We start from the raw sequence: 23,445 nt of genomic DNA, 5'->3' as shown, positions 1-23,445 counted from the left end.
CCCACAGCTGGGCGACATGACCACGCCAATTGTGGTAGAAGACTACATCCCACAGCTGCCTCCACTGCCTCCACCGCCTCACCGCTCTTGGCGCATCAGGCTGAGGAAGGATAAGGAGAAGAACAATGAGAACTGAACTATGTCAGGTATGTCAGATCTCCAAAATGATATATATATACTTAATTACCTATTTATCTCTAATATGCTTAGTTTCCTATAGGTTAGCTCCAAAATTACTTATGTTAGCACAAAATGATCAAGTTTACATAATAAGCTTATAGTTCTTCTTATCCAAAATGACATATGTTAGCTTCATTTTACCTAAGCTGGCTCTAATATGCTAACTTAGAGCTTAATTATATGCTTAGTTTCCTATAGGTTAGCTCCAAAATTACTTATGTTAGCACAAAATGATCAAGTTTACATAATAAGCTTATAGTCTTCTTCTTATTCTTCTTCTTATCCAAAATGACATAGGTTAGCTTCATTTTACCTAAGTTGGCTCTAATATGCTAACTTAGAGCTTATATGCTTAGTTTCCTATAGGTTAGCTCCAAAATTACTTATGTTAGCACAAAGTGATCAAGTTTACATAATAAGCTTCTAGTCTTCTTCTTATTCTTCTTCTTATCCAAAATGACATAGGTTAGCTTCATTTTACTTAAGTTGGCTCTAATATGCTAACTTAGAGCTTATATGCTTCTCCAAAATTACTTATGTTAGCACAAAATGATCAAGTTTACATAATAAGCTTATAGTCTTCTTCTTATTCTTCTTATTCTTCTTCTTATTCTTCTTCTAGTCTTCTTCTTCTTCTTCTTCTCTTCTTCTTCTTCTTCTTCTTCTTCTTCTTCTTCTTCTTCTTCTTCTTCTTCTTCTTCTTCTTCTTCTTCTAACTTCTTGTTTATCATTTTGCAGATTTGATTTAATTCACGGAAGCTTGCATGGATGGAGTGCTTCTTTTCCATTTGTGTTTTTATTTTGTATCAATGTGAAACTTTTGTGAATTGATGGATAACGGTGTTGAATGAACATTGTGAAACTTTTGTAATATGTAACGATGGAACTATGTGTTGGCTATGTATGTATATATGATGAAACTTGTGTGTTGGATATGATCTGGTGGATGCAGGTAACATCGTTACATATGGCCCCCTGTATGTAAGCTAAGGAGATCTGTGTTGTATGTTATCTCTAATATTTTTTAACCTGTGAAAATATCAGAAATGAAAAAAATCCCTAATATTCATACTAGTGGCGCACCACACAAGACACTAATGGCGCACTGTTATAATCACACTAATGGCGCATCACCCAACAGTGCGCCATTAGTATGCCAAAGCACATGGTTAAATATGGCCCCCTGGGAGGCATACTAATGGCGCATGGTGTTCTATACTAATGGCGCACTGCTCGGTGCGCCATTAGTATACCAGATACTAATGGCGCACCGGTGGTGCGCCATTAGTAAGAAATACTAGTGGCATGATACTAATGGCACACCCGCAGTGCACCATTAGTGGGCAAAACTGGTGCGCCATTACTAGCCCTTTTCCTAGTAGTGACACTAGGCAAAATATAAAGTAACCGCCCATATGGACCCGCTTGAAGACTATAAAACTCATATGCTTCTCCCCCTTTTGTCAGTAAGGACCAAAAAGGTTTGAAGACATAGAGCGTCTACTCGTTCCCATGTGGAGTAGGTGAAGCAGCAAGGTCGTTGGTGTTGTTAGGCGGTGCAGACGAACCCGGGGCAGTGTCGATGCATGCAGAAGGAGGGGGCGGTGAAGTGGCATCGTCTTCGTCATCGATCACTCTGGCATTCACAGTTGCCGCGGAGGAAGAGAACTCAGAGTCTTCAAGAGACAGAGTTCATCGCAGCACAGTCCTTCTTGGAGGTGTGGAGTCAAACTTGAAACGTTCAGAGAAGCCATCCTCTTGAAGATCATCTTCAGAACACATAAGCGTCAGCCCTTTCCATGTATGCCGACAGGTTTCATGGGCAACAAAGGCATTCTTGGTGGCAAGATTGCGAATGCGGTTGACATCCACCAAGAGGCTTTGCATTTGGCACTTCAGCCAGTCATGGTGCCTATCCTGTTTCTGATGAAGGGCAACCAGAAGCTCTCGGTCATTGAGAACACGAGATCGCTTCTTGGGCTGTTGGGCAATGGTGCTTTCAGTGGCTTCAGTGAGGGCACGATGAGGTGCACGTGTAGTACCAGCCAGAGGATAAAAATGAGTGACTGCTTCAACTCCTTCAATGTTTTGAGAGAAGCTTTGATGCTTAGCATTCTGAAGACTAAGAGGCTCCTTGGCAGACTCTGGATAGATGGCTTCAACGGACATATCAACGTCAGGCAGAAAGATCCGATGATTGCGAGCAGAGGGCTGATATGAGACAGCTAAGTGTAGTTTGATCAGCCGCATTATCCATGGAGCGTAAAACTTCAAGCCAAAAAGATCAGATCCTAATGCAGCAAGTTGGCGGATGAAGAAGTCTTGTGCATTGAAGCATTTGCCGTGAAGAATATAAAAGACCAAAGTCTTCATTGCACCTTCCAGCTTTGCATGTGGAGAATGTCCTTTGATGGGCCAGAGAGTTCACCTGATAATGTGATAGATAGTGCGTGGCAAATACTCAAGGTCTTCAACAAACAACTCCTTAGGATATGCAACATCTGGAGGCAAAGGCTTCATCATGCTAAGCATCTGACTCATGTTTGGTTCAGGCTTCTGAAAGATACTCTCCATAGCTGCACTATGAAGCTGACAACCAGGTTCATAAAGATCTCCAGGAGTGGGCAGACCAGTGAGCTCAATGAAATCAAAGGCGTTGGCTTCGTGATGAACATTGCCGGTCATCCACTCAAGGACCCAAGTCTTCGGACCTCTGTTGTAGCCACGAATGTGAAGAGTGGCATAGAATTGGAGCAGCAATTCTTCGTTCTAGTGCTCTTGGTCGGTAACGAACGGCAACAATCCAGACTCTTTGAAGCAATCCAGAGCTTCTTCCAAGCAAGGCAGACCAGTTATGGCTTCAGTGTCAAGATGCATATGAGGGAAAATGCGACCTTGATTGTACAGAATGCATGAGTAATAACTTCGCTGCGGATAGCTCCAGAACCGATCAGAAGATATTCTTTCCCTGGAGTAGGGGTTCTTGGCGCTATTGAAGAAGGTGTTGTCTGCTTTGAAGCCGTTGACATTAAAGGATCTGGGTGCTGATGCAGGACCTAGAAACCTGGGTAACCTTGGCATTGGCTTCTGTACATGAGGTCTGTGCTCAACGTGATAGTCAAACTGAGGACCAGCAGCAGGCACAGGAACAGGAGCAGTTGCATCATTGGCTTCATTGACTTCTGGCACATTGGTTGGTGCAGGCTCCACATTTGCTTCAGCCATGACAACGTCATTGGCTTCATTCGTGTTGGTGGTGGCAGCCTCAAGATTCTCAACCTCCACTTGATGAGCTGGAGGGTCAAGCAAAGACGCGTTCTCCTCGAGAACAGCTTCTTCAGTAATGGGGGGAGTAGGGACACGTTCTTCTTATTGCGTATCGTCGACTGATGCAGCCAGAATGTCTTCAGCAGCTTTAGCCTCAGACTTGGAGACATTCACAGTAGGAGTGGCATCTGGAAACACTTGACGTGTAACAGATTGGTGGGGCACTTCTCCTTCTGGAACACTCGAAAGAGGGACTTGAGACCTTGGTCCTTTGCGAAGCCTGCGTAACGCTGGCGATGCCGTTGGAGATGGAGTTGGCTGGGCCTCAAAGTCATCTTCTTCTTCTTGCCGGGTGGTGTGACTTGTTGTTGTGGGTGATCAGCCCATGATGCATCCCGTGCAATTGGCGCCAGAGGACGACCAATGCTGATGAGTTCGCTGTGCGTAAGCACAGGCGATGATACCAGTTGGTGCTCGATCTGAGGAAGAACTACATCCTCTTCAACATTGTCATGGTGACCAATGGCTTCAGCAGCGGTGGGATCAGCTTCTGGAATGTCTTCAGCTTCATGAGCCTCTGTGGAAGCAGGCTCATGGACAATCAGTTGATGCTCTTGTTGTGCAGATGCAGGGCGAACCATTGAGATAGGTTCAACAACTAAGGGCTCTGTGGGAGCAGCCCGATCCTTCTTGGTTTTGCGCTTCTTCTTGGAGGGAGCAGCATCAGAGGCTTCAGGATGTTTCCTCTTTCTGGCTTCAGCCTCAGCAGTCCTCGTCTTCTTCAGTTCTGAAGCGGTTGACCTGACCTTTGGCTTCGAGCCAGTCATGCTGGCTGGGAAGACAATGGGATGTGCTTCCTGCCTTGGTGCTACGGGTTCGGTCACAACTGGCTTCTTCTTCTTCTTTGCAGCCATCCTGGGATCGATGACAGGATGACCAAGAGCCTTGCGCTTCTCAGCCTCATTGTAGGCTTGCAGACACTTGTCAGCCAGGCTCTTCATGCGCTCACGAGAACCTTGAGCTTCTTCACGCTTCTTGAGAAAGGCTTCCTCGAGCTTGTGCAGCATGATCTGGAAGTTTTTGACATCTTGCACGCTGAGCTTGGCCATGTGCTTCTCGAACTGAGCTTTCTCATAGTCGATCTTTTGCTTCAGTTCAACGATGCGCTGAGCTAGAGCTAGCTTAGAAGCAATGGCGCCAATGAAGGCGACATTGAGGCCAATTGGAAGTTGTAGATCTTCAAAGCTGAGGTTGGGCGTGTCAAACCACTCATTGATGAAGTTATGGATGATTGCCACATAGAGAGGCAAATTATTGAAGATTTCTGCTTCTTCTTTGCTCTTGATCAGTTGCTCAAGAGCGTCATTTGCAAGATCTTCATCGCTAGACAGATCAATGGCGTTGTTGCGCAGAATAGCATCAGCAGTCAGTTCTTGGCTGGTGTGTTGCAAAGGCATCTTTACTCTCGAGGGCTTGGAGATGCGTGACAAATCTTCAGACTGCACACTGTCTTCAGGAGGTGCAGTAGCCAATGGCTTCGCTCGTGAGATTTTTGGTGCTGAGGCAGGCTTTGAAGCTTTAGGATTCTTCAGTTTCTTTGGCTTCGGCGATGCAGGCACTTCATCAGATTCAGCGTCATCTGCAGGTTCATCCACGGCTGTCCTTGAACCATGATATGAGTGATGAGACCTTCCAGGTTGTAGAAGGGCCCAACAAGATTGGGTTCAGCTTCACGGGTGCCATCGGCACGGGGAGCAGAGGGACCAGGGTTGAAGTATAGTCCCAATGACTTCTTGTTCTGCTTCGCCGAATTCTGGGCAAACTAGAAGTTGCGCTTGAACAGATTGTCGTCACGACACCATAGCAATGACGATGGTTGTGCATCCGCAGGCTGTGGTCCACAGACCATGCAGGGATAGAAGCCTTGTTTAATGGCTTCATCTCTGGACCTGGGTTGAAGATTTCTGTATAGGATGTCTCCCCATGGTCGCTTGATGGCATTCTTCTCAGCATATTCCGTGGTCACAAACCTGTACTTGAACCACTGTTCTGCCCGATATCGTCGAATCCATTGGATTCGTGTCTTGCGCTGATTGTAATCCTCTTCTGGATCTGTCTTGTACAGCTCTGAGAGGTCATCGGGCAGATCTCTTGATGTTTCACCTCGACGCTTTCTGCCACCCTTCCTTGCTGGTTTCTCTGTAGCCATGATCTTAAAACTGAATGGCTTCAACACATTCAAAGGTTTCAAAGGCTTTCGCTTGCTGGTCAAGCAAGAACTGGCTTCGGGAGAATTTATATGATGCTGTAAGAATTCTGCAAATGAATGCAAACTATGAGAACCAAGGGATTCTCCCACCGACATGTACCTGTGACAGCATTAAGGTGCGAGGGAAGGGGAAGAGGTCATATGCATTCTCAGAAGATTTTGAAGATAAAACAGTTTAGAAGACATTGACCTCAACGTGCGAAGACATTCACTCATAGATAAAGAGTTGGTTCCAGATTTGTACGAATCCATGGATCAATACAAGTGAGGAATCTAACTACTTTGAGAAGCATAAGTGAACATACTAGGCATATTATGAGATGCAGTATGAAATAGATCCAACTTGTGTGGATAGAAACTTCTTGTGGCAGAAAGTGATGAATCTATAGGATCAAAGGGGACGTAAAAAGGAAGTTTTATTTACCACACGAAGAACTTCTAGACGGAGAGGGAGATGAGGCCGAGCAGTTCAATCGTCCGTCCCCTAACTTGGGGACGGAGGACACCTACGGCGATGGCGGAGAAGACGATGTCCGCGGCCGGCGTGAAGACGGCGTCCAAGAGGTCGCGGCAGCTAAGCGCTTTGTCGCTAGCATCGTCAAGGGCTAGCGGTGGCGCTAGGGTTTGTGCGAGAGTGGAAGAAAGGATAATGACTGTGGTGAGGCGTGTATTTATCGGGACAGGGATGGCACAGTGTTATTACATAGGTGCCCCTGGTGATTCACATCTGAAGGACATGTGGCCATCATGCAATATATCGGAGGTTGTTCCACGTTCCCACGCACGCCTGGATTGTCGGGTGGTCATTCCCACTTCTCCGGGTTTCAGGTGAAGGAATTAGCATTGAAAACGGACTTAATGTTTGTCTCTGTATCTTCTGCTGACAAGGACGCAGAGAAGACATTCGACAGTTTCAAGAGAATGCATATGATTTGGAGAGATAGAGTTTGAGATAGAAAGCATAGAGAGGTTAGGGTCCGATCACATTCACTTAGTTCAAAAGATTCAACAAGAAGACATAGCTATAAGTGAATGCTGTAGAGGACAAACACTAGTATATATATATATATATATATATATATATATATATATATATATATATATATATAATCAACATAGTGAAGATAATCATGAAGACAGGTTGAGATTGAATCCAAACCAAATGTGAAGACATAGCAAATGTAACGCATGGGTGAAACACTTCAAACATAGGAATTTGGTGGTGGCGTTACCCACCGTGTAGGAAGTATTAGACCCAGACACGGCGCACAATTATCGTGGCGCTCCGAAGTCAAATTCCACATTAATGTATTCACACTTAGAATGTAAGTCTTCATTGATTGAAGACATACTTTACTTCGTGTGTTGCACATCTAAGTCATCAATATGCATAAGTGTTAGGATGTGTGCCTGATCACAGGACATTTGAGGATTCCAAGATATTTAGCTCACACCGTAACTTGCAAAACCTCTTCTCATCCAAGGGCTTGGTGAAGATATCTGCCAATTGCTCTTCAGTGTTGATGTGTATGATATCAATATCTTCCTTCACAACATGATCTCTGAGAAAGTGATGACGAATTTCAATGTGCTTTGTCTTCGAGTGCTGAACTGGGTTGTTGGCAATCTTGATGGCGCTTTCGTTGTCGCAGTAGAGTGGCACTTGCTTCAGATGAATGCCATAGTCTTTGAGTGTTTGCTTCATCCATAGAAGCTGAGCGCAGCAAGATCCAGCAGCAATGTATTCAGATTCAGCAGTGGAGAGAGATACACAGTTCTGCTTCTTTGAAGACCAACATACAAGTGATCGTCCCAGAAAATGACATGTGCCTGATGTAGACTTGCGATCCACCTTGTCACCAGCATAATCAGCATCCGAGAATCCAACCAGATCAAACTCTGAGCCCTTGGGATACCATAATCCTAATGTTGGGGTGTGAGCCAAATATCGAAGAATTCGCTTCACAGCTAAGTGATGCGATTCCTTTGGTGCCGCTTGGAAACAAGCACACATGCAAACACTAAGCATAATATCTGGCCTAGATGCACATAGATAAAGTAAAGACCCAATCATGGAGCGGTATACCTTTTGATCGAACTCTTTACCATTGTCGTCGGGACCCAGATGATGTTTGGCTGGCATTGGAGTCGTGAAGCCTTTGCAGTCTTGCATCCCAAATTTCTTCAGGCAATCTTTGAGATACTTCTCTGGAGATATGAATATGTCGTTGTGTTGCTGATGTATTTGAAGACCAAGGAAGAACTTCAGCTCACCCATCATGGACATATGATATTGCTCTTGCATCATATATCCAAACTCGTCAGTGTATTTCTGATTGGTGCAGCCGAAGATAATGTCATCCACATATATTTGGCACACAAACAGTTCACCATCATATGTCTTCGTGAAGAGAGTGGGGTCGAGGGAACCAGGTTTGAAGCCTTTGCTCTTCAGGAAGTATTTGAGTGTGTCATACCAAGCCCGAGGGGCTTGTTTGAGGCCATACAGTGCCTTGTTGAGCTTGTACACCATGTCAGGATGTTTTGGATCTTCAAAGCCAGGCGGTTGTGCAACATACACTTCTTCTTCAATCTTGCCATTGAGAAAAGCGCTCTTCACATCCATTTGATATAGAAGAATATTATGATGATTTGCATAGGCCAGCAGTATGCGTATGGCTTCAAGTCTAGCCACAGGAGCAAATGTTTCATCGAAGTCAATCCCTTCAACTTGAGTGTATCCTTGAGCAACGAGACGAGCTTTGTTTCTAACAACTTGACCATGCTCATCTTGCTTGTTGCGATATATCCATTTGGTGCCTATTATATTGTGCTTGCGAGGATCAGGACGCTTAACCAGTTCCCATACATTATTCAGCTCAAACTGTTGAAGCTCTTCTTGCATAGCTTGAATCCATTCAGGTTCCATGAAGGCTTCTTCAACTTTCTTGGGTTCAGATATTGAGACGAATGCGAAGTGCCCACAGAAATTTGCTAGCTGTGTTGCCCTTGAACGAGTGAGTGGACCTGGTGCATTGATGCTATCAATTATTCTCTCAATCTGTACTTCATTTGCAACACGAGGATGTACAGGACGAAGATTTTGCTCTTGCTGATCATTGTCATCGTTAGAGGGATTGTCTTCAGGCTGAGCATTGTCTTCAGGTTGATCAGGTGCGGAGATGATAAGTTCCTCTTCAGGCTGAGCTTCAGACGGTATGATTTCTCCAGTTCCCATAAGTTTGATTGATTCACTGGATGGAACTTCATCTAGCACATTTGGCAGGTGCTCTCTTTGTGAGCCGTTCAGTCTCATCAAACCGCACATCCACTGTTTCAACCACTTTATAGTGAAAAAGGTTGAAGACTCTGTAGGAGTGCGAATCCTTTCCATATCCAAGCATAAAACCCTCATGTGCTTTTGGTGCAAATTTTGAAGTGTGATGTGGATCCTTGATCCAGCACCTGGCGCCAAATACTCTGAAGTAACTGACATTTGGCTTCTTGCCAGTAAGGAGCTCATAGGATGTCTTGTTCAAAAGCTTGTGAATATAAACACGGTTGATGATATGGCATGCAGTATCAATGGCTTCCGGCCAGAATTTTCTTGGAGTCTTGTATTCATCAAGCATCGTCCGGGCCATCTCAATAAGTGTTCTGTTCTTGCGTTCGACGACGCCATTCTGCTGTGGCGTGTACGGAGCTGAGAATTCATGTGTGATGCCTAAGGTATCAAGATATGTATCTAGGCCAGTGTTCTTGAATTCAGTGCCATTGTCACTTCTGATGTGCTTTATCTTGGCGCCATAGTTGTTCATTGCTCGATTGGCGAAGCGTCTGAAGACATCCTGCACTTCAGTCTTGTAGAGGATTATATGCACCCAAGTATATCTTGAATAATCATCAACAATGACAAAGCCATAGAGACAAGCAGTAGTAGTAAGAGTTGAGTAATGAGTGGGACCGAAAAGATCCATGTGGAGCAGTTCGAAGGGTTGAGTCGTTGTCATGATTGTCTTCGAGGGATGCTTGGCCCTCGTCATCTTTCCTGCTTCACAGGCACCGCATAAGTGATCCTTCTTGAACTTGACGCCCTCGATGCCTATGACATGCTTCTTCCTTGCAAGGGTGTGGAGGTTCCTCATGCCAGCATGCCCTAGCCTCCGATGCCAGAGCCAGCATTCAGAAGCTTTTGCTAGAAGACATACGGCAAGTTGTGGTCCTGCTGAGAAATCTACCACGTACAAATCATCTTTCCGATACCCTTCAAACACTAGAGACTTGTCAGATTCCATTAGAACAAGGCAACGATATTTTCCAAATATCACAATCATGTTTAAATCGCAAAGCATTGAGACAGACATTAAGTTGAAACCAAGGGATTCAACAAGCATGACTTTATCCATGTGTTGATCCTTTGAGATTGCAACTCTACCTAGACCCAATACCTTGCTTTTACCAGTGTCAGCAAATGTGATGTGACTTTTGTCAGATGGACGTAAGGTTGAGTCCATGAGAAGGCTTCGCTTGCCAGTCATGTGATTGGTACACCCACTATCAATAATCCATTCTGAAGCTGCTGGTGTCGTACCCTACAGTGCAGTTAGGGGGATAGGCTTCACGAAGAGAATTGTGAAGCAAAAACATTTGACGAACCAGTGGATTATTAAAGCTTAGATCGAGATTAGGACTGATAGGGCAAGTAGCAAGCGATTCAGGAACAAAGTACATAATAAGACCATTTGGGCATTTGATCTTGCGCCCTACAAGATGTTTAAGGTCCCCAGCAATAGCGTCAGACGATTTTGGTTTTCGTCTGGAGACCTTTCCCTGCAAAAGAGAGTTAAGCTTTCTTAGCCACCCACATCTTCAAGGGTGGCTTCGAAGCAATGAGTCTAAGTGCAGCATCTGAGAACTTTGGCTTTGGAGCCCTAGCAAAAAGTCTTGCAGGTGGACAATAGTACTCATAAGAATAAGCAGAATAGTTCTTGGTCTTATGAACATGGCGGTTTGATGAACCGCGCTCATATTCATAGGCCTGAGTATGGCTTCCCTGCAAAACATTTGCGTTAGTGCGACTCAGGTGAGTCCTCTGTCTGTATGAAGCCTTTGGACCGTATGAAGCCTGTGGTCTGGGGTTTGTCTTCTTCACCTGTGGTGTCATGATGACATTCACAGGAAGATTCTCCAAACACCTTTTCGGCACCCAGATCTTCTTCATAGGCGGTCCATTCCTGCAGTTAGTACCAATATACCTGGCAAACACTTCACCATTCTGATTCTTAAACAGTTTATAGTTTGCATCAAAGGATTCATCAATAACAATGGGATTAGCACAAGTGAAGCCAGATAGGGTGGATGGATCCGCTGAAGGTTCCTTTGCAGCAACCCATGTGGTTTTGGGGTACTGCTCAGGTTTCCAGTAAGAGCCATCAGCATTCATTTTCCTTTCGAACCCAACACCCTCTTTCCTAGGGTTTCGGTTCAGGATCTGCCTTTTGAGGACATCACATAGTGTCTGATGCCCTTTGAGACTTTTGTACATCCCTGTTTCAAGCAGTGTCTTCAACCTAGCATTCTCATCAGCAATAGCAGTGGTATCCTCAGCAGAGGGGTTAGTTACCACATCAACAGTTGAAGATATTGCAATAGTAGCAGCAGTAGAACATTCAGCAACAGAAGTAGCGTTATCACGCTCAATGCATTTAAGACATGGTGGTTCAAATCCTTCCTGAGCTGAACTGATCTGTTCGGCGCGAAGTGACTCGTTTTCCTTTTGAAGATCTTCATGAGCCGCTCTCAATTTCTCAAGATCTTGCTTCCTTTGAAGATAATCATAGGAAAGCCTTTCATGAGTTGTTGAGAGCGTTTCATGACGACTTTCAAGTTCCTCATACTTAACGTGAAGATTTTTTATGTCTTCAATTAAGGACTGAGATCGAGTCATTTCAGCGTCTAACAGATCATCGCTTTTGTCTAACAGTTTTTGAATGTGTTCCATAGCTTTCTGTTGTTCAGTTGCAATTTTAGCAAGTGTTTTGTAGCTGGGTTTGGAACCACAATCAGAGTCATCGTCACTAGATGTTTGATAGTGAGTAGTGCGTGTGTTTACCTTGGCACCGCGTGCCATGAAGCAGTAGGAAGGAGCGGAGTAGTCCTTGTCATTTGCATCGGTGTCGGTGATGAAGTCATTGTCTTCAGTGTTGAAGATGGACTTGGCAACGTATGCTGTAGCCAGACTCGCAACGCCAGAATCGGACTCCTCCTCAGACTCCACCTCCGCCTCCTCAGAAGCAGACTCCTCCTCAGAATCCATTTCCTTGCCAACAAACGCACGTGCCTTGCCAGATGAGCTCTTCTTGTGTGATGAAGACTTTGAGGAAGACTTGGAAGAAGACTTTGAGTATTTCTTCTTCTTCTTGTCGTCAGAGTCATACTCCTTGCTCTTCTTCTTCTTGTTGTTCTCATTGTCCCACTGTGGACACTCAGAGATGTAGTGGCCAGGTTTCTTGCACTTGTGACATGTTCTCTTCTTGTAGTCATGAGCAGAAGCTTCATCATTCCTTGAGCTTGATCGTGAAGACTTTCTGAAGCCTTTCTTCTTGGTGAATTTTTGGAACTTCTTCACAAGCATAGCAAGCTCCTTTCCAATGTCTTCAGGATCATCAGAACTGCTGTCAGATTCTTCTTCAGATGAGGAGACAGCTTTTGCCTTCAAGGCACGAGTTCGCCCATAGTTGGGACCGTAGATGTCTCTTTTCTCAGAAAGCTGAAACTCGTGTGTGTTGAGCCTCTCAAGTATGTCAGACGGATCGAGTGTCTTGAAATCAGGACGTTCTTGAATCATCAGGGCTAGGGTGTCAAACGAACTGTCAAGTGATCTCAGGAGTGTCTTGACGACTTCATGCTTGGTGATCTCAGTGGCGCCGAGGGCTTGAAGCTCATTTGTGATATCGGTGAGTCGATCAAACATGAGCTGGACATTCTCATTGTCATTTCTCTTGAAGCGGTTGAAGAGGTTGCGAAGGACACTGATTCTCTGATCTCTCTGGGTTGAGACGCCTTCGTTGACCTTGGAGAGCCAGTCCCAGACTAGCTTAGATGTTTCCAAAGCACTTACGCGGCCATACTGTCCTTTGGTCAGATGACCACAGATGATATTCTTGGTAGTAGATTCCAGTTGAACAAACTTCTTGATATCAGCAGCAGTGACACCTTCTCCAGCCTTGGGAACATCGTTCTTGATGACATACCATAGGTCGACATCAATGGCTTCAAGATGCATGCGCATCTTATTCTTCCAGTAGGGATATTCAGTTCCATCGAAGACGGAGCACGCAGCGGAGACTTTAATTATCCCTGCAGTCGACATAGCTAAAACTCCAGGTGGTTAAACCGAATCACACAGAACAAGGGAGTACCTTGCTCTGATACCAATTGAAAGTGCTAGTGATCAACTAGGGGGGGTGAATTGGCGATTTTTATGAAAGTCTTCAAAACATGTAAGTTTCGAAGACAAACGATAGAAATAAACCTATTACTATGCAGCGGAAGGTAGACTACACTAGGCAAACCATAGTCAAGTATTCAATGAAGTGAAAGCACAATGACTAATAGCAGCTAGTCAGTAAGGATCAGGTAGGAAGATATTGTGAAGCCAATCAGAACAAGTAATCACTCAGTGAAGCCAAATGGTGATGCAATCGTACAATGACTTCACAAGGACCAACAGTAAGTAAAGGGAAGGGAAGGATGAAACCAGTGACTCGTTGAAGACAATGATTTGTTGGACCAGTTCCAGTTGCTGTGACAACTGTACGTCTGGTTAGGGAGGCTGAGATTCAACTCAGAAGACCTCGTCTTCACCTTATTCCCCTTGAGCTAAGGACACCCAGTCCTCGCCCAATCACTCTGGTAAGTCTTCAAGGTAGACTTCCAAACCTTCACAGACTTCGTTCACCGGCGATCCACAATGACTCTTGGATGCTCAGAACGCGACGCCTAACCGGCTGGAGGATTCACAGTCCTCAAGTGTAATAAGTCTTCAGATCACACAGACAGGAAGACTTAAGTGATGCCTAACACTCTTTGGCTCTGGGTGTTTAGGGCTTTATCCTCGCAAGGAATTCTCTCTCAAAGGCTTCGAGGTGGGTTGCTCTCAAACGACAAAAGCCGTACTCTAACTCTGAGCAGCAAACCGTTTATGGTTGTAGGGGGTGGGCTATTTATAGCCACTAGGCAACCCGACCTGATTTGTCCGAAATGACCCTGGGTCACTTAGGAACTGACACGTGTTCCAACGGTCAGATTTCAAACACACACGGCAACTTTACTTGGGCTACAAGCAAAGCTGACTTATCCAACTCTGGACAAGATTTGCTCTCATAGTCTTCACTCGAAGACATAGGATTTTGGTTAAGCATCACTTTAGTCATTCTGACTGGTTCTCTTGGACCCCACTTAATAGTACGGTGGTTCCTATTACTCAACAAAGAAAAACACAGAACGACAAAACTGCTAAGTCTTCGCGCTCCATAGTCTTCACGCGATGTCTTCTCTTGTCATAGTCTTCAATGTGAATGTCTTCACATACCACCTTTGACTTCAATGTCTTCATACATTTTTAGGGGTCATCTCTGGTAGGAAAACCGAATCAATGAGGGACTTCTACCTGTGTTGTCCTGCAATTCTCACAAACACATTAGTCCCTCAACTAGGTTTGTCGTCAAAACTCCAAAACCAACTAGGGGTGGCACTAGATGCACTTACAGCTTGCTTCAGGGTCGCCACCTCGGTCATGGCCCCTGGCAAATGTACGATGATCCTGTCATCTTGTAATCGCTTCTTCTTTTATATATACATATCTATAGACAGGGTATTACTTACCCTTGTTCTCCTCGAGCAGCCTCTTGACAAGGCCGAGCTCTTTCCTGGACCCCTCGAGGTCCTGCTTCAGTACGGCGACCTCCGCAGTCAGTGCGGCGGACGCCGGCAGCGAAGCCTGCACATGCATATTGACATACTTATATTAGACTCCTGCGATATTATTTGATCCTCTGTTCGGCTTTTCTTTGTGAACACCGAACAAAGCAACATGGGCTACTGTCTATGCGGTAATATTTTTACTACATTTTAGAACACTTACCTCAAAACCTGTTAGAAGGCTGGCACAGGCTTCAGTCAATTCGCTCTTGGCGGACTGAACCTTCTGGATCACCGCACTCATAACAGTACGGTGCTCCTTGTCGATGGAAGCGCTGCGAAGCGCTTCCAGCAGATTGTCCGGCGCCTCTGGATGGACAAAGGTCACCGGCACAGGCGTCTTGCCCCTCTTAGAAGGAGGCCGCCTGCCCGAGCCTGGAACCGCTGGAGGTTCCGGCGCGGTGTTCGGCTGAGGGCCGAACTCGGAGCTCTCAGGGGCCCCGTCCCCTCAGCTCCCGGAGTCCGTAAGGTCGCCTTGAGGTGCCTCCGGGACTGTCTCCCCTCGGTCCGGTGCCTCTTGAGACAACACCTCGGCGTCGTCCGCAGGAGGAGGGGAGGTGGCGGTTGGGACTGGAACGCTATCCATGTCCGACGAGCCCAAGGAGTCGTCCGACGATACATCGATGCTGGTTCGCGGCGGCCTGCATAATCATGTTCGGTGTTACGGAAAGCAGTGCGACAAAGGAATGCTATGAGTTACTCTGGTATCCGAATACTTACGATCTCCCCAAGGGCTTGGCCCTGGGCAACCACTCGTCTTCGTCTTCGTCGGTGGCGTTGGAGCTGTCCGGAAGGAGAGTCCTTCCCTTCTTGGACCCTTCGCCCCCCCGTTAGGGCGGTCTTCCTTTTCTTATCTCCCCTTGGAGGAGGGGGAGCATCTTCTTCTTCCTCGTCTTCGTGGGAGGAGTGCGCCGCAGAGTCATCGGACGGTGAGTTCGACGACGCCTGGCGTCGGGAACTCTTTCGGGTTCCCTTGGCCTTCTTGGTCTTCTCCGGCACCGTATAAGGAGCCGGAGTCAGCATCTTCGCCAAAAGAGCGTCTGCTGGGCCTTCGTGCAAAGGAGCCGGACAGTCGATCTGTCAGGCCGTCTCCTGCCAGTCCTGTCAAAAGTGCGGGAGTTTAGATCCCGCATGGAGTCAATCTATAAAAAATAAGTATCCTGTGAAAGGTAAAATAGCTTACCGCACTGGCTTGGCGTTTCGCGCTGAATCCGCGATCCTCAGTAATAGGAGGGGGGGGGGACCTCAGCGCTTTTGAACAACAGCCTCTAGGCATCTTCGTGAGTCGTGTCGAAGAGCCTGATCAGAGTTCGGTGCTGCGCCGGGTCGAACTCCCACAAGTTGAACTCCCGTTGTTGGCACGGGAGGATCCGGCGGTGGAGCATGACCTGGACCACGTTGACAAGTTTGAGCTTCTTGTTCACCATGTTTTGAATACATGTTTGGAGTCCAGTCAGCTCTCCCAAACTACCCCAGGACGGGTCCTTCTCTTTCCAGGAAGTGAGCCGCATGGGGATGCCAGATCGGAACTCGGGGGCCGCTGCCCATGCAGGGTCGCGCGGCTCGGTGATGTAGAACCACCCCGATTGCCACCCCTTTATGGTTTCCACAAAGGAGCCCTCGAGCCATGTTACATTGGGCATCTTGCCCACCATGGCGCCTCTACACTCCGCCTGGCGCCCGCCCACAACCTTCGGCTTGACATTGAAGGTCTTCAACCATAAGCCGAAGTGGGGCTTGATGCGGAGGAAGGCCTCACACACGATGATAAACGCCGAGATGTTGAGGATGAAGTTCGGGCCAGATCGTGGAAATCCATGGCGTAATAGAACATGAGCCCCCGGACGAATGGATGGAGAAGGAATCCAGTCCGCGGAGGAAATGGGTGAGGAACACTACCCTCTCATGGGGCCTGGGGGTGGGGATGAGCTGCCCCTCATCTGGGAGCCGGTGCGTGATGTCGTCGGGCAGGTATCTGGCTTTCCTCAGTTTCTTGATGTCTCCATCCGTGACGGAGGAGACCATCCACCTACCTCCCGCTCCGAACATGGTTGGAGAAGGTTGAGGTGGGAAGTGCGGACTTGGGCGCTAGAGCTCGAGTGTGTGTGAAAATGGATGAGCAAAGGAAGAAGAAGGCGTGGATAGAAAGGTGAATCCTTATCCCTTTATATGGACGGACGAAACTAAGCGTCCTCACTTGCCTGGTAAAACTCGCTCATCCCCAAGCGCCGTAATCGATGGCGCGGTTGGGTTACCCACGCCCGTATTGATGAGAATCCCGTAATAAGGGGACACAATCTCTGCTTTGACAAGACGTGTCGAAAAACTATCTCGCGTTATGTGCGGGGCTGGTTAAGGGAAACGGTTCGAATAATCACCGGGCCATGACATAACGTCATGCTGCCAAAACATGTCAGCAAATTAGATTTGCGAAAAATTATTCTCTCTACGATAGTATGTGGAACTTATTTTGCAGGGTTGGACACTATCCTCGTATTCAAATTCTTCTGTGATGTATTCGGAGAAGGAACCCGCCTTGCAATGCCGAAGACAATACTGCGCGCCGGACTCATCGTCATTGAAGCCTGGTTCAGAGGCTACTGAGAGAGTCCTGGATTAGGGGGTCTCCGGACAGCCGGACTGTTAGACTATGAAGATACAAGATTGAAGACTTCGTCTCGTGTCCGGATGGGACTCTACTTGGCGTGGAAGGCAAGCTAGGCAATACGGATATGGATATCTCCTCCTTTGTAACCGACCTTGTGTAACCCTAACCCTCTCCGGTGTCTATATAAACCGAAGGGTTTTAGTCCGTAGGATAACAACCATAACATACAATCATACCATAGGCTAGCTTCTAGGGTTTAGCCTCTCCGATCTCGTGGTAGATCTACTCTTGTACTACCCATATCATCACTATTAATCAAGCAGGACGTAGGGTTTTACCTCCATCAAGAGGGCCCGAATCTGGGTAAAACATCGTGTCCCCTGCCTCCTGTTACCATCCGGACTAGACGCACAGTTCGGGACCCCCTACCCGAGATCCGCCGGTTTTGACACCGACAGTCACCACTACCAAATCCATGCAAGTTAACCTAGAGAATGATACAGTATTGATACGACACGAAACAGGTAAAAGACATTATTGCGGCACATACAATTCAGCAGCTAACACTTTGACATTTGTTTCCATCAGATAACAAAGTACAATCAGAAGCAAACCTCGGGAATATATCAATAGCAGAAAAATTGCTACAGCAAGATCGATCCCCCGGTCCATTCACCAAAAAACAACTCTACCTGATCTGCTGGATATGGATCGGTCCATTCACCAAGATTGCAGCATCATATAACAGTGCAAGTAAGTAATTCTGCATGAACTACACTTCCCCTAAGGCCTCTCGGCTTGGGCGATTCTGGAAATTAACCTGCTTCCAGTGAATCAGAACATTAGACAATGACATAGTGATGGCTTACGCAGGTTAGCCTAAACAGACAGGTACTTAAAACTTAACAACTGATGCATCCTGCAGAACCTGATTTGGTCATTGACATGCGACAATGGAAAATTTAAGCAGAAAAACTGACATGAATTGATGGTATCAAAGTCATTCACCAGACTATCAATTTACCAATACCAAATGAATTTCAAATCCCTTTAATTACATTACAAGTTTTGTTTCTTCAACTAATGTTCGGATCGTGCATCACATGAAGCACTAATCCTTTCAATGTGTTCCACCAAAAGCGAAATAGTAATAGATCATTCCAAACAATGTAATAGAAAGCTGGCGTGAGGATGGAAGCACAAAAATGCATTCATAGATTTTTAAAGCTCCAGTACCAGTCTGTTCTACAGGAACACTACAACTTCCTAGAACGAGGCATCTTAGCTAAAATGGTGAGCATCTTAGCTTCCATAAGAACAACCTAAGCAGATGCAGTTGATTCAGAATGAAAAATGAATTATAACAGAACCTTTCATTGAGAAGTTGACTCTTATGCAACCATTTATGTTAACGAGTAGTGCTCCAAGGTGCCTTAAGAATTAAATGAAGCTTGCAAGTCAACAAAGAGGAGAATCATCCTGTTGTCATCGTCAGCTACAACGGAAGGTAGAAACAGAGAACAGCAATTCTTCAGTTCAAGCAAGAGGGTAATGATGCATATAAATTGCTAACAACTGAGTACTAAGAAGACCACTAGATAAATAAATAAAATAAAGCAAAGTCAATTCCTCTGCTCAGAGACATGAGGCAGATTAGTTGGCAAATATTTGAAAAGCAGAGCAAAATGACATGTCGATTTTAGCATCAACACATGCAGTAGTCACTTCAGCCTGATTTCATGCAACTACACTTCTGGTGTCAGTGTGTGAGCTATGACTACAAGGTTGCAATTTGGTTTCACTTCCGGCTGGCCTGTGAAATGCAATAACTAGGTATAAAGCAGAGAGAGCCTTGCTGTTGCTAGTATGGAATGTGAAGGAAGAGAGCCTGATAAATGCATCATCAAGGTACTCTAAAGTACAGGGAGCCTTTGTTGTTGCTAACGGCTACTGAAATAACACTAGTGAACTCTGTAATACTGAATCAATCATCTCCAGGATAGATACTACCAAGACCATAAGTGTGAGTTCAGTAGAGTTTACATAGTAGCAAGGGGAACTCCCAAGATGCAAATATCTTAACCCAACCGCGTTCTCCCGCCGACACTTAGTCCTGGAATTGTGGTCAAGTGCATTGTTTCTTGTGGTGGATATGGCCGGCGGCTCCGTGGGCTATCAGAAAGGGGGCGGCGAACCGCCAGGGCCCGGATGTCCGAACAGAGGGCCGCAGCAATCTTGGAGCAGGCAGCAGCAGCACAGGAGATAGAAGCTGCAAAAGAAGAAACATTCATTCAGAGTTTCACATGTATCCATCTAAACAAAAAGAGTTTCAGAGCTAAAAAATTAAACTACTAGTATATGCTTAATCTCTTGGAATTGTAGTTTTAGTTGGTCCTGAAAATTTTACATTTGATCGCCCAACCACTAATCATCTACCGAGTGAATAGACTGATTTTTAGAAGGAAAAACAGTTGACATGCTAACTGAATGAATTGACGACCTCCATCACTTAGCCAGGAATTCAACTTACCATGATCCGAAGAATCCACCGAACCCAGGCCCCCAGGAACCCGGGTCAGGTCCACCAGGAAACCCAGGCCCGCCAGGTGGAACCGGACCCCACCCTCCTGGGCCCCATCCCGCATGGCCTCCCCAACCCGGTCCTCCTCTCCAGGCCCATGCGAGTCCATTTCGCCAAGATAAACTGCTGCTGAAAGGTAAACTACAGCTTCCCAACTCAATCAGGAGCCCATATTTGATGCAGCAGTAGGTGAAGAAGTATTTATAGAGGTAGGGTGAGAAGTAGTAGTTGTGCATGTACCTGCTGTTCAACAGCTCACCCACTGGTCTCTGTTACTTCCAACTACTGTTCTCTGTATGCTTACTGTTGCAGCATCACAAGAACGTTTTGAGCTCTCAAGATTACGTTCAGTTCAAAACCACTTTTGTTTCATAGTATGAGCCAATCAACACATATGCATAAATGTGGAGTACAACACCTGCCTGGCAAAAATAAACGTCCGAATCTACTGGACCCATCAAGAAACAACGAAAACAAGTCGTGTCCGGAACTTTTGTATGCAAAGCATCTGGAACTTTTATATGAAGACCCTGTTCGGATCCTCTCCACTCCCCAACTGCAGCTCCCGGAGCGGAGGGAGCGCCAGCATAATTGCAGGGAGCGGCTCGAACCAAGCTCCTCACGCGGAGCAGAGTTACGAGACTGGAGAGCTTCCGAACAGGCAGGAAAAGCACAACTTAAGTTCTTAATAGCAACTGTGCTACACATTCTGTTTCTGTAGCAACAGCCAGAAATTCAACAAGAACAAATTACAAAAGGGTTGCAAAGGGTGAAGCATTGATGCCCAGGAGCATTACAAAAATGGATGAAACACTATACTCGTACTTTTTCTAAGCCTGGCTGCAGCATACATCACTTCCACAGATCACCGGTAAGAAAATCTAATACCTGTTTCTTGCTTAGAACAGAACTGCAAAAGTAGCAAAGCCCAAAGGGAACACGAGGCATGGTGTACGTTCAAAGGTTCAACAGCAGAAGCGGAATTCAGACTCAGAATGGGTAAAAAATTGACCCAACGTTTTCTAATCCAAAAAAATAAGCACCAGACTCAATTGCTAAGTAGGTAATAGAAGGGAAGAACAAGTGGATACACAAACAAAAAACAGCATCAACGGGTGCAATTGATGGAGTATTAGTTTCATACCATGTTGTAATTAAGACAGCAACCAGTAGTTCCACTTCCACCACAGGTGATCCAACCTAGAATCAACATGTTCCTTGCTTACTCGAAACAAGTCAAGGACTCAAGGCATACAAAAAATTAACAAAACAGAAGACCAGAGAAGAAACTGTTGCTTAACAATATCTCACTATCCTTGTTGACGCGTGCCACGATGGGCTCCGTGATCTGGAAGAAACAACTGGCAATACCACTCAAACAAACTGGTGGTTATGTGAGAGCATGCACACACGCTAGTCCCCCATGGGCTTTTTCATTCACTCTATTGCATTGACCATGCATGGGATGTAGTCAGTAAGCGCTCGAAGAACTGCATGCGAGATTCAGTTTCAATATAGTACTTGGAAGAACTGCATCATAGATTGTTAAACTTGCTTACATACTTCATCTATGGCGGAAATGCAAGCAGACACTTCAAACATTTTGTCACCAGTTTATCTGTTCTTCTCACACACATGTCCAAAAGTCCATATCCCTTCAGTCACAACAATTTGACATTAGCAGCTGGTCAATTACCCTGCAGTGGCACATAAATATGTAGTACCAAATAAACAGAGTAACTTTCTTGACTAACTTGTACAGCTGTGTTATCACATAATTGGCCAGGCTGCTTGAGACATGTACACGATGTGGCAAACCTTTCTCATGCCGATAAGTTAGTACGAGTTCTGTTTTATGTTCAAGTCAAACATGGCATGAAGCATTTATCCAAAATGGTTAACGCCTGAATTGAAATAATAAGAGGTAATAGTTGCAAACCATGCATGCAACATATAAAAAAATGCAATAAGATATTCATAGATTTTCAGGTTGCAGTACCACTCTTCTATAGAACCATACTACTGCAACCATGTCCAATTTTCGATATAGTGGTGAGCTTAGTTTCCATAAGACCGACCTAACCATCTCCGTCGTTTCTCTGAATTATTAGGTATTGGGCAATGGTCCAGAATGTGACATTGGAGCCTAACCTAAAATCTCATTCTTTATGCAAGAAATCAAGGAAATTTGGAATCGTTTGTTAGACTAGGACATATCCAAATCCTGCAAGAGAAAAAACTGTTCCAACCTATCATGGCAGAAACGCGTAAAATGGCACCATATTTGCCCATCGGCTCCCACAAATGCACATTGCTACAATCCAATACAGAATCCCACATAAGCCAAGTTTGATTTAAAGAGAGCAGTACATCATCTGCACTTATATCCTAGGTACAATCAGCAACACGCTAGAAGTCAGATGCATCTTGCAAGTCAGCAAAGAGGAAAATCTGCATCTTCTCATTGTCAGATACGACAAAGGGTACAATCAGGAAACACACTACAAATTGCTATTAAGAAGACCGCTAGATCAAGAGGTCAAACCAATTCTTCAGTTCAATAAATAATGATGAGGCATAAAGATTACTAAATATCAAGTACGGAGAAGATCAGTTGAGTTGAAAAATATTACAAAAACAGTGCAAAATGGCTTGGTAATTTTAGCATTAACACAAGCAGTAGTTGCTTCAGCCTAAAAGGGTATAAAAAAGGAATGGATTTCATGCAACCACATAACAGTCACTTCTGATCATAATTTATTATACATCATACATCAACACAAAAATAAGAAATCAGCATGCTCATGCTTGATCCAACTCGTAGACATTGCAGCTGATGAGGATATGAAGACTAGGCCATTAAGAAGCACCTCCTCACTCAATAGCCATCAGATGAAAGGCGAAGCGTCCGCAGCATAACCGTCTAGTGTCATGAAGAAATCATGAGGCACAAGAGTTTGTTTGAGCCGATGTTTATAGGCTGAGATGTCTCGGAAAATAGCAATCAGCTTGCCATCAGTGTCAACGTAAAACAGCGAACGCCCAAGTCTGACCAGCAAGAGCACGTCGCCATCACTCAAAGCAACGGTCACATGCCAATAGGCTAGAGTACCAACAATGCCTTCAAGGTTCCCCCAGATTTGTGCGACTGGCAATTGAACCCGGTACTTCAAATCCCAAACCTCACTTTCGTAGTTGTGCAGCACCCATATATCAACAGTTTCCATGGCCCAGTTACAGCTATTGATGCCAAGCGTGTCATCCATCTCACAGATACGTGAGCTGGTGGGGACGGGTGGAGCACGCATCTGATGAAACGACTCAGTTGTGGTGTCGAATACGATTATGAGTTTGCTTTTACCCACATACTCCCATGGCCTGCTTTCAGTCTCATACAGCACGGGGTACCAATGCAGGCTATCACGTAGCCGGACAGCTACATCGAAGAATGCTAATTTGGTCTCCGAGCACCCGACATACCTCCGTGGCTGGTGGGAGCCCAGCGCAAAGACATAGCAGCGGCCAGTTTGGTGTTTAGACGAGTTAGTGTTGTTCCTA

At 45.5% G+C, this 23,445-nt stretch overlaps 1 protein-coding gene across 2 annotated transcripts; it reads right to left on the bottom strand.

Moving 5' to 3' along the window:
* Nucleotides 1-18,744: 18,744 nt before the first annotated feature.
* On the bottom strand, nucleotides 18,745-20,048 carry LOC123059255 (uncharacterized). 2 transcript variants are annotated; one of them, XR_006427398.1, is made up of 3 exons: nucleotides 19,837-20,048; nucleotides 19,350-19,575; nucleotides 18,745-18,801 (listed from the first exon to the last, which is right to left on the bottom strand). XR_006427398.1 is itself a non-coding variant. In XM_044481861.1 (2 exons), the coding sequence occupies exons 1-2, from the start codon at nucleotides 19,994-19,996 to the stop codon at nucleotides 19,385-19,387; spliced, it is 351 nt and encodes a 116-aa protein (XP_044337796.1). In that variant the 5' UTR covers nucleotides 19,997-20,042; the 3' UTR covers nucleotides 18,972-19,384. The 2 variants fall into 2 exon arrangements, 1 of the variants encoding a protein (XP_044337796.1); XM_044481861.1 differs by lacking the exon at nucleotides 18,745-18,801 and having other exon boundaries at nucleotides 18,972-19,575; nucleotides 19,837-20,042.
* Between the last annotated feature and the right edge of the window lie 3,397 nt (nucleotides 20,049-23,445).

The sequence above is a fragment of the Triticum aestivum genome, chromosome 3A, assembly GCF_018294505.1.
Source record: "Triticum aestivum cultivar Chinese Spring chromosome 3A, IWGSC CS RefSeq v2.1, whole genome shotgun sequence".
Classification (NCBI taxonomy): Eukaryota; Viridiplantae; Streptophyta; class Magnoliopsida; order Poales; family Poaceae; genus Triticum; species Triticum aestivum.
Note: the sequence above shows the minus strand (reverse complement) of the source record. Positions and strands in the feature narration are given on the sequence as shown.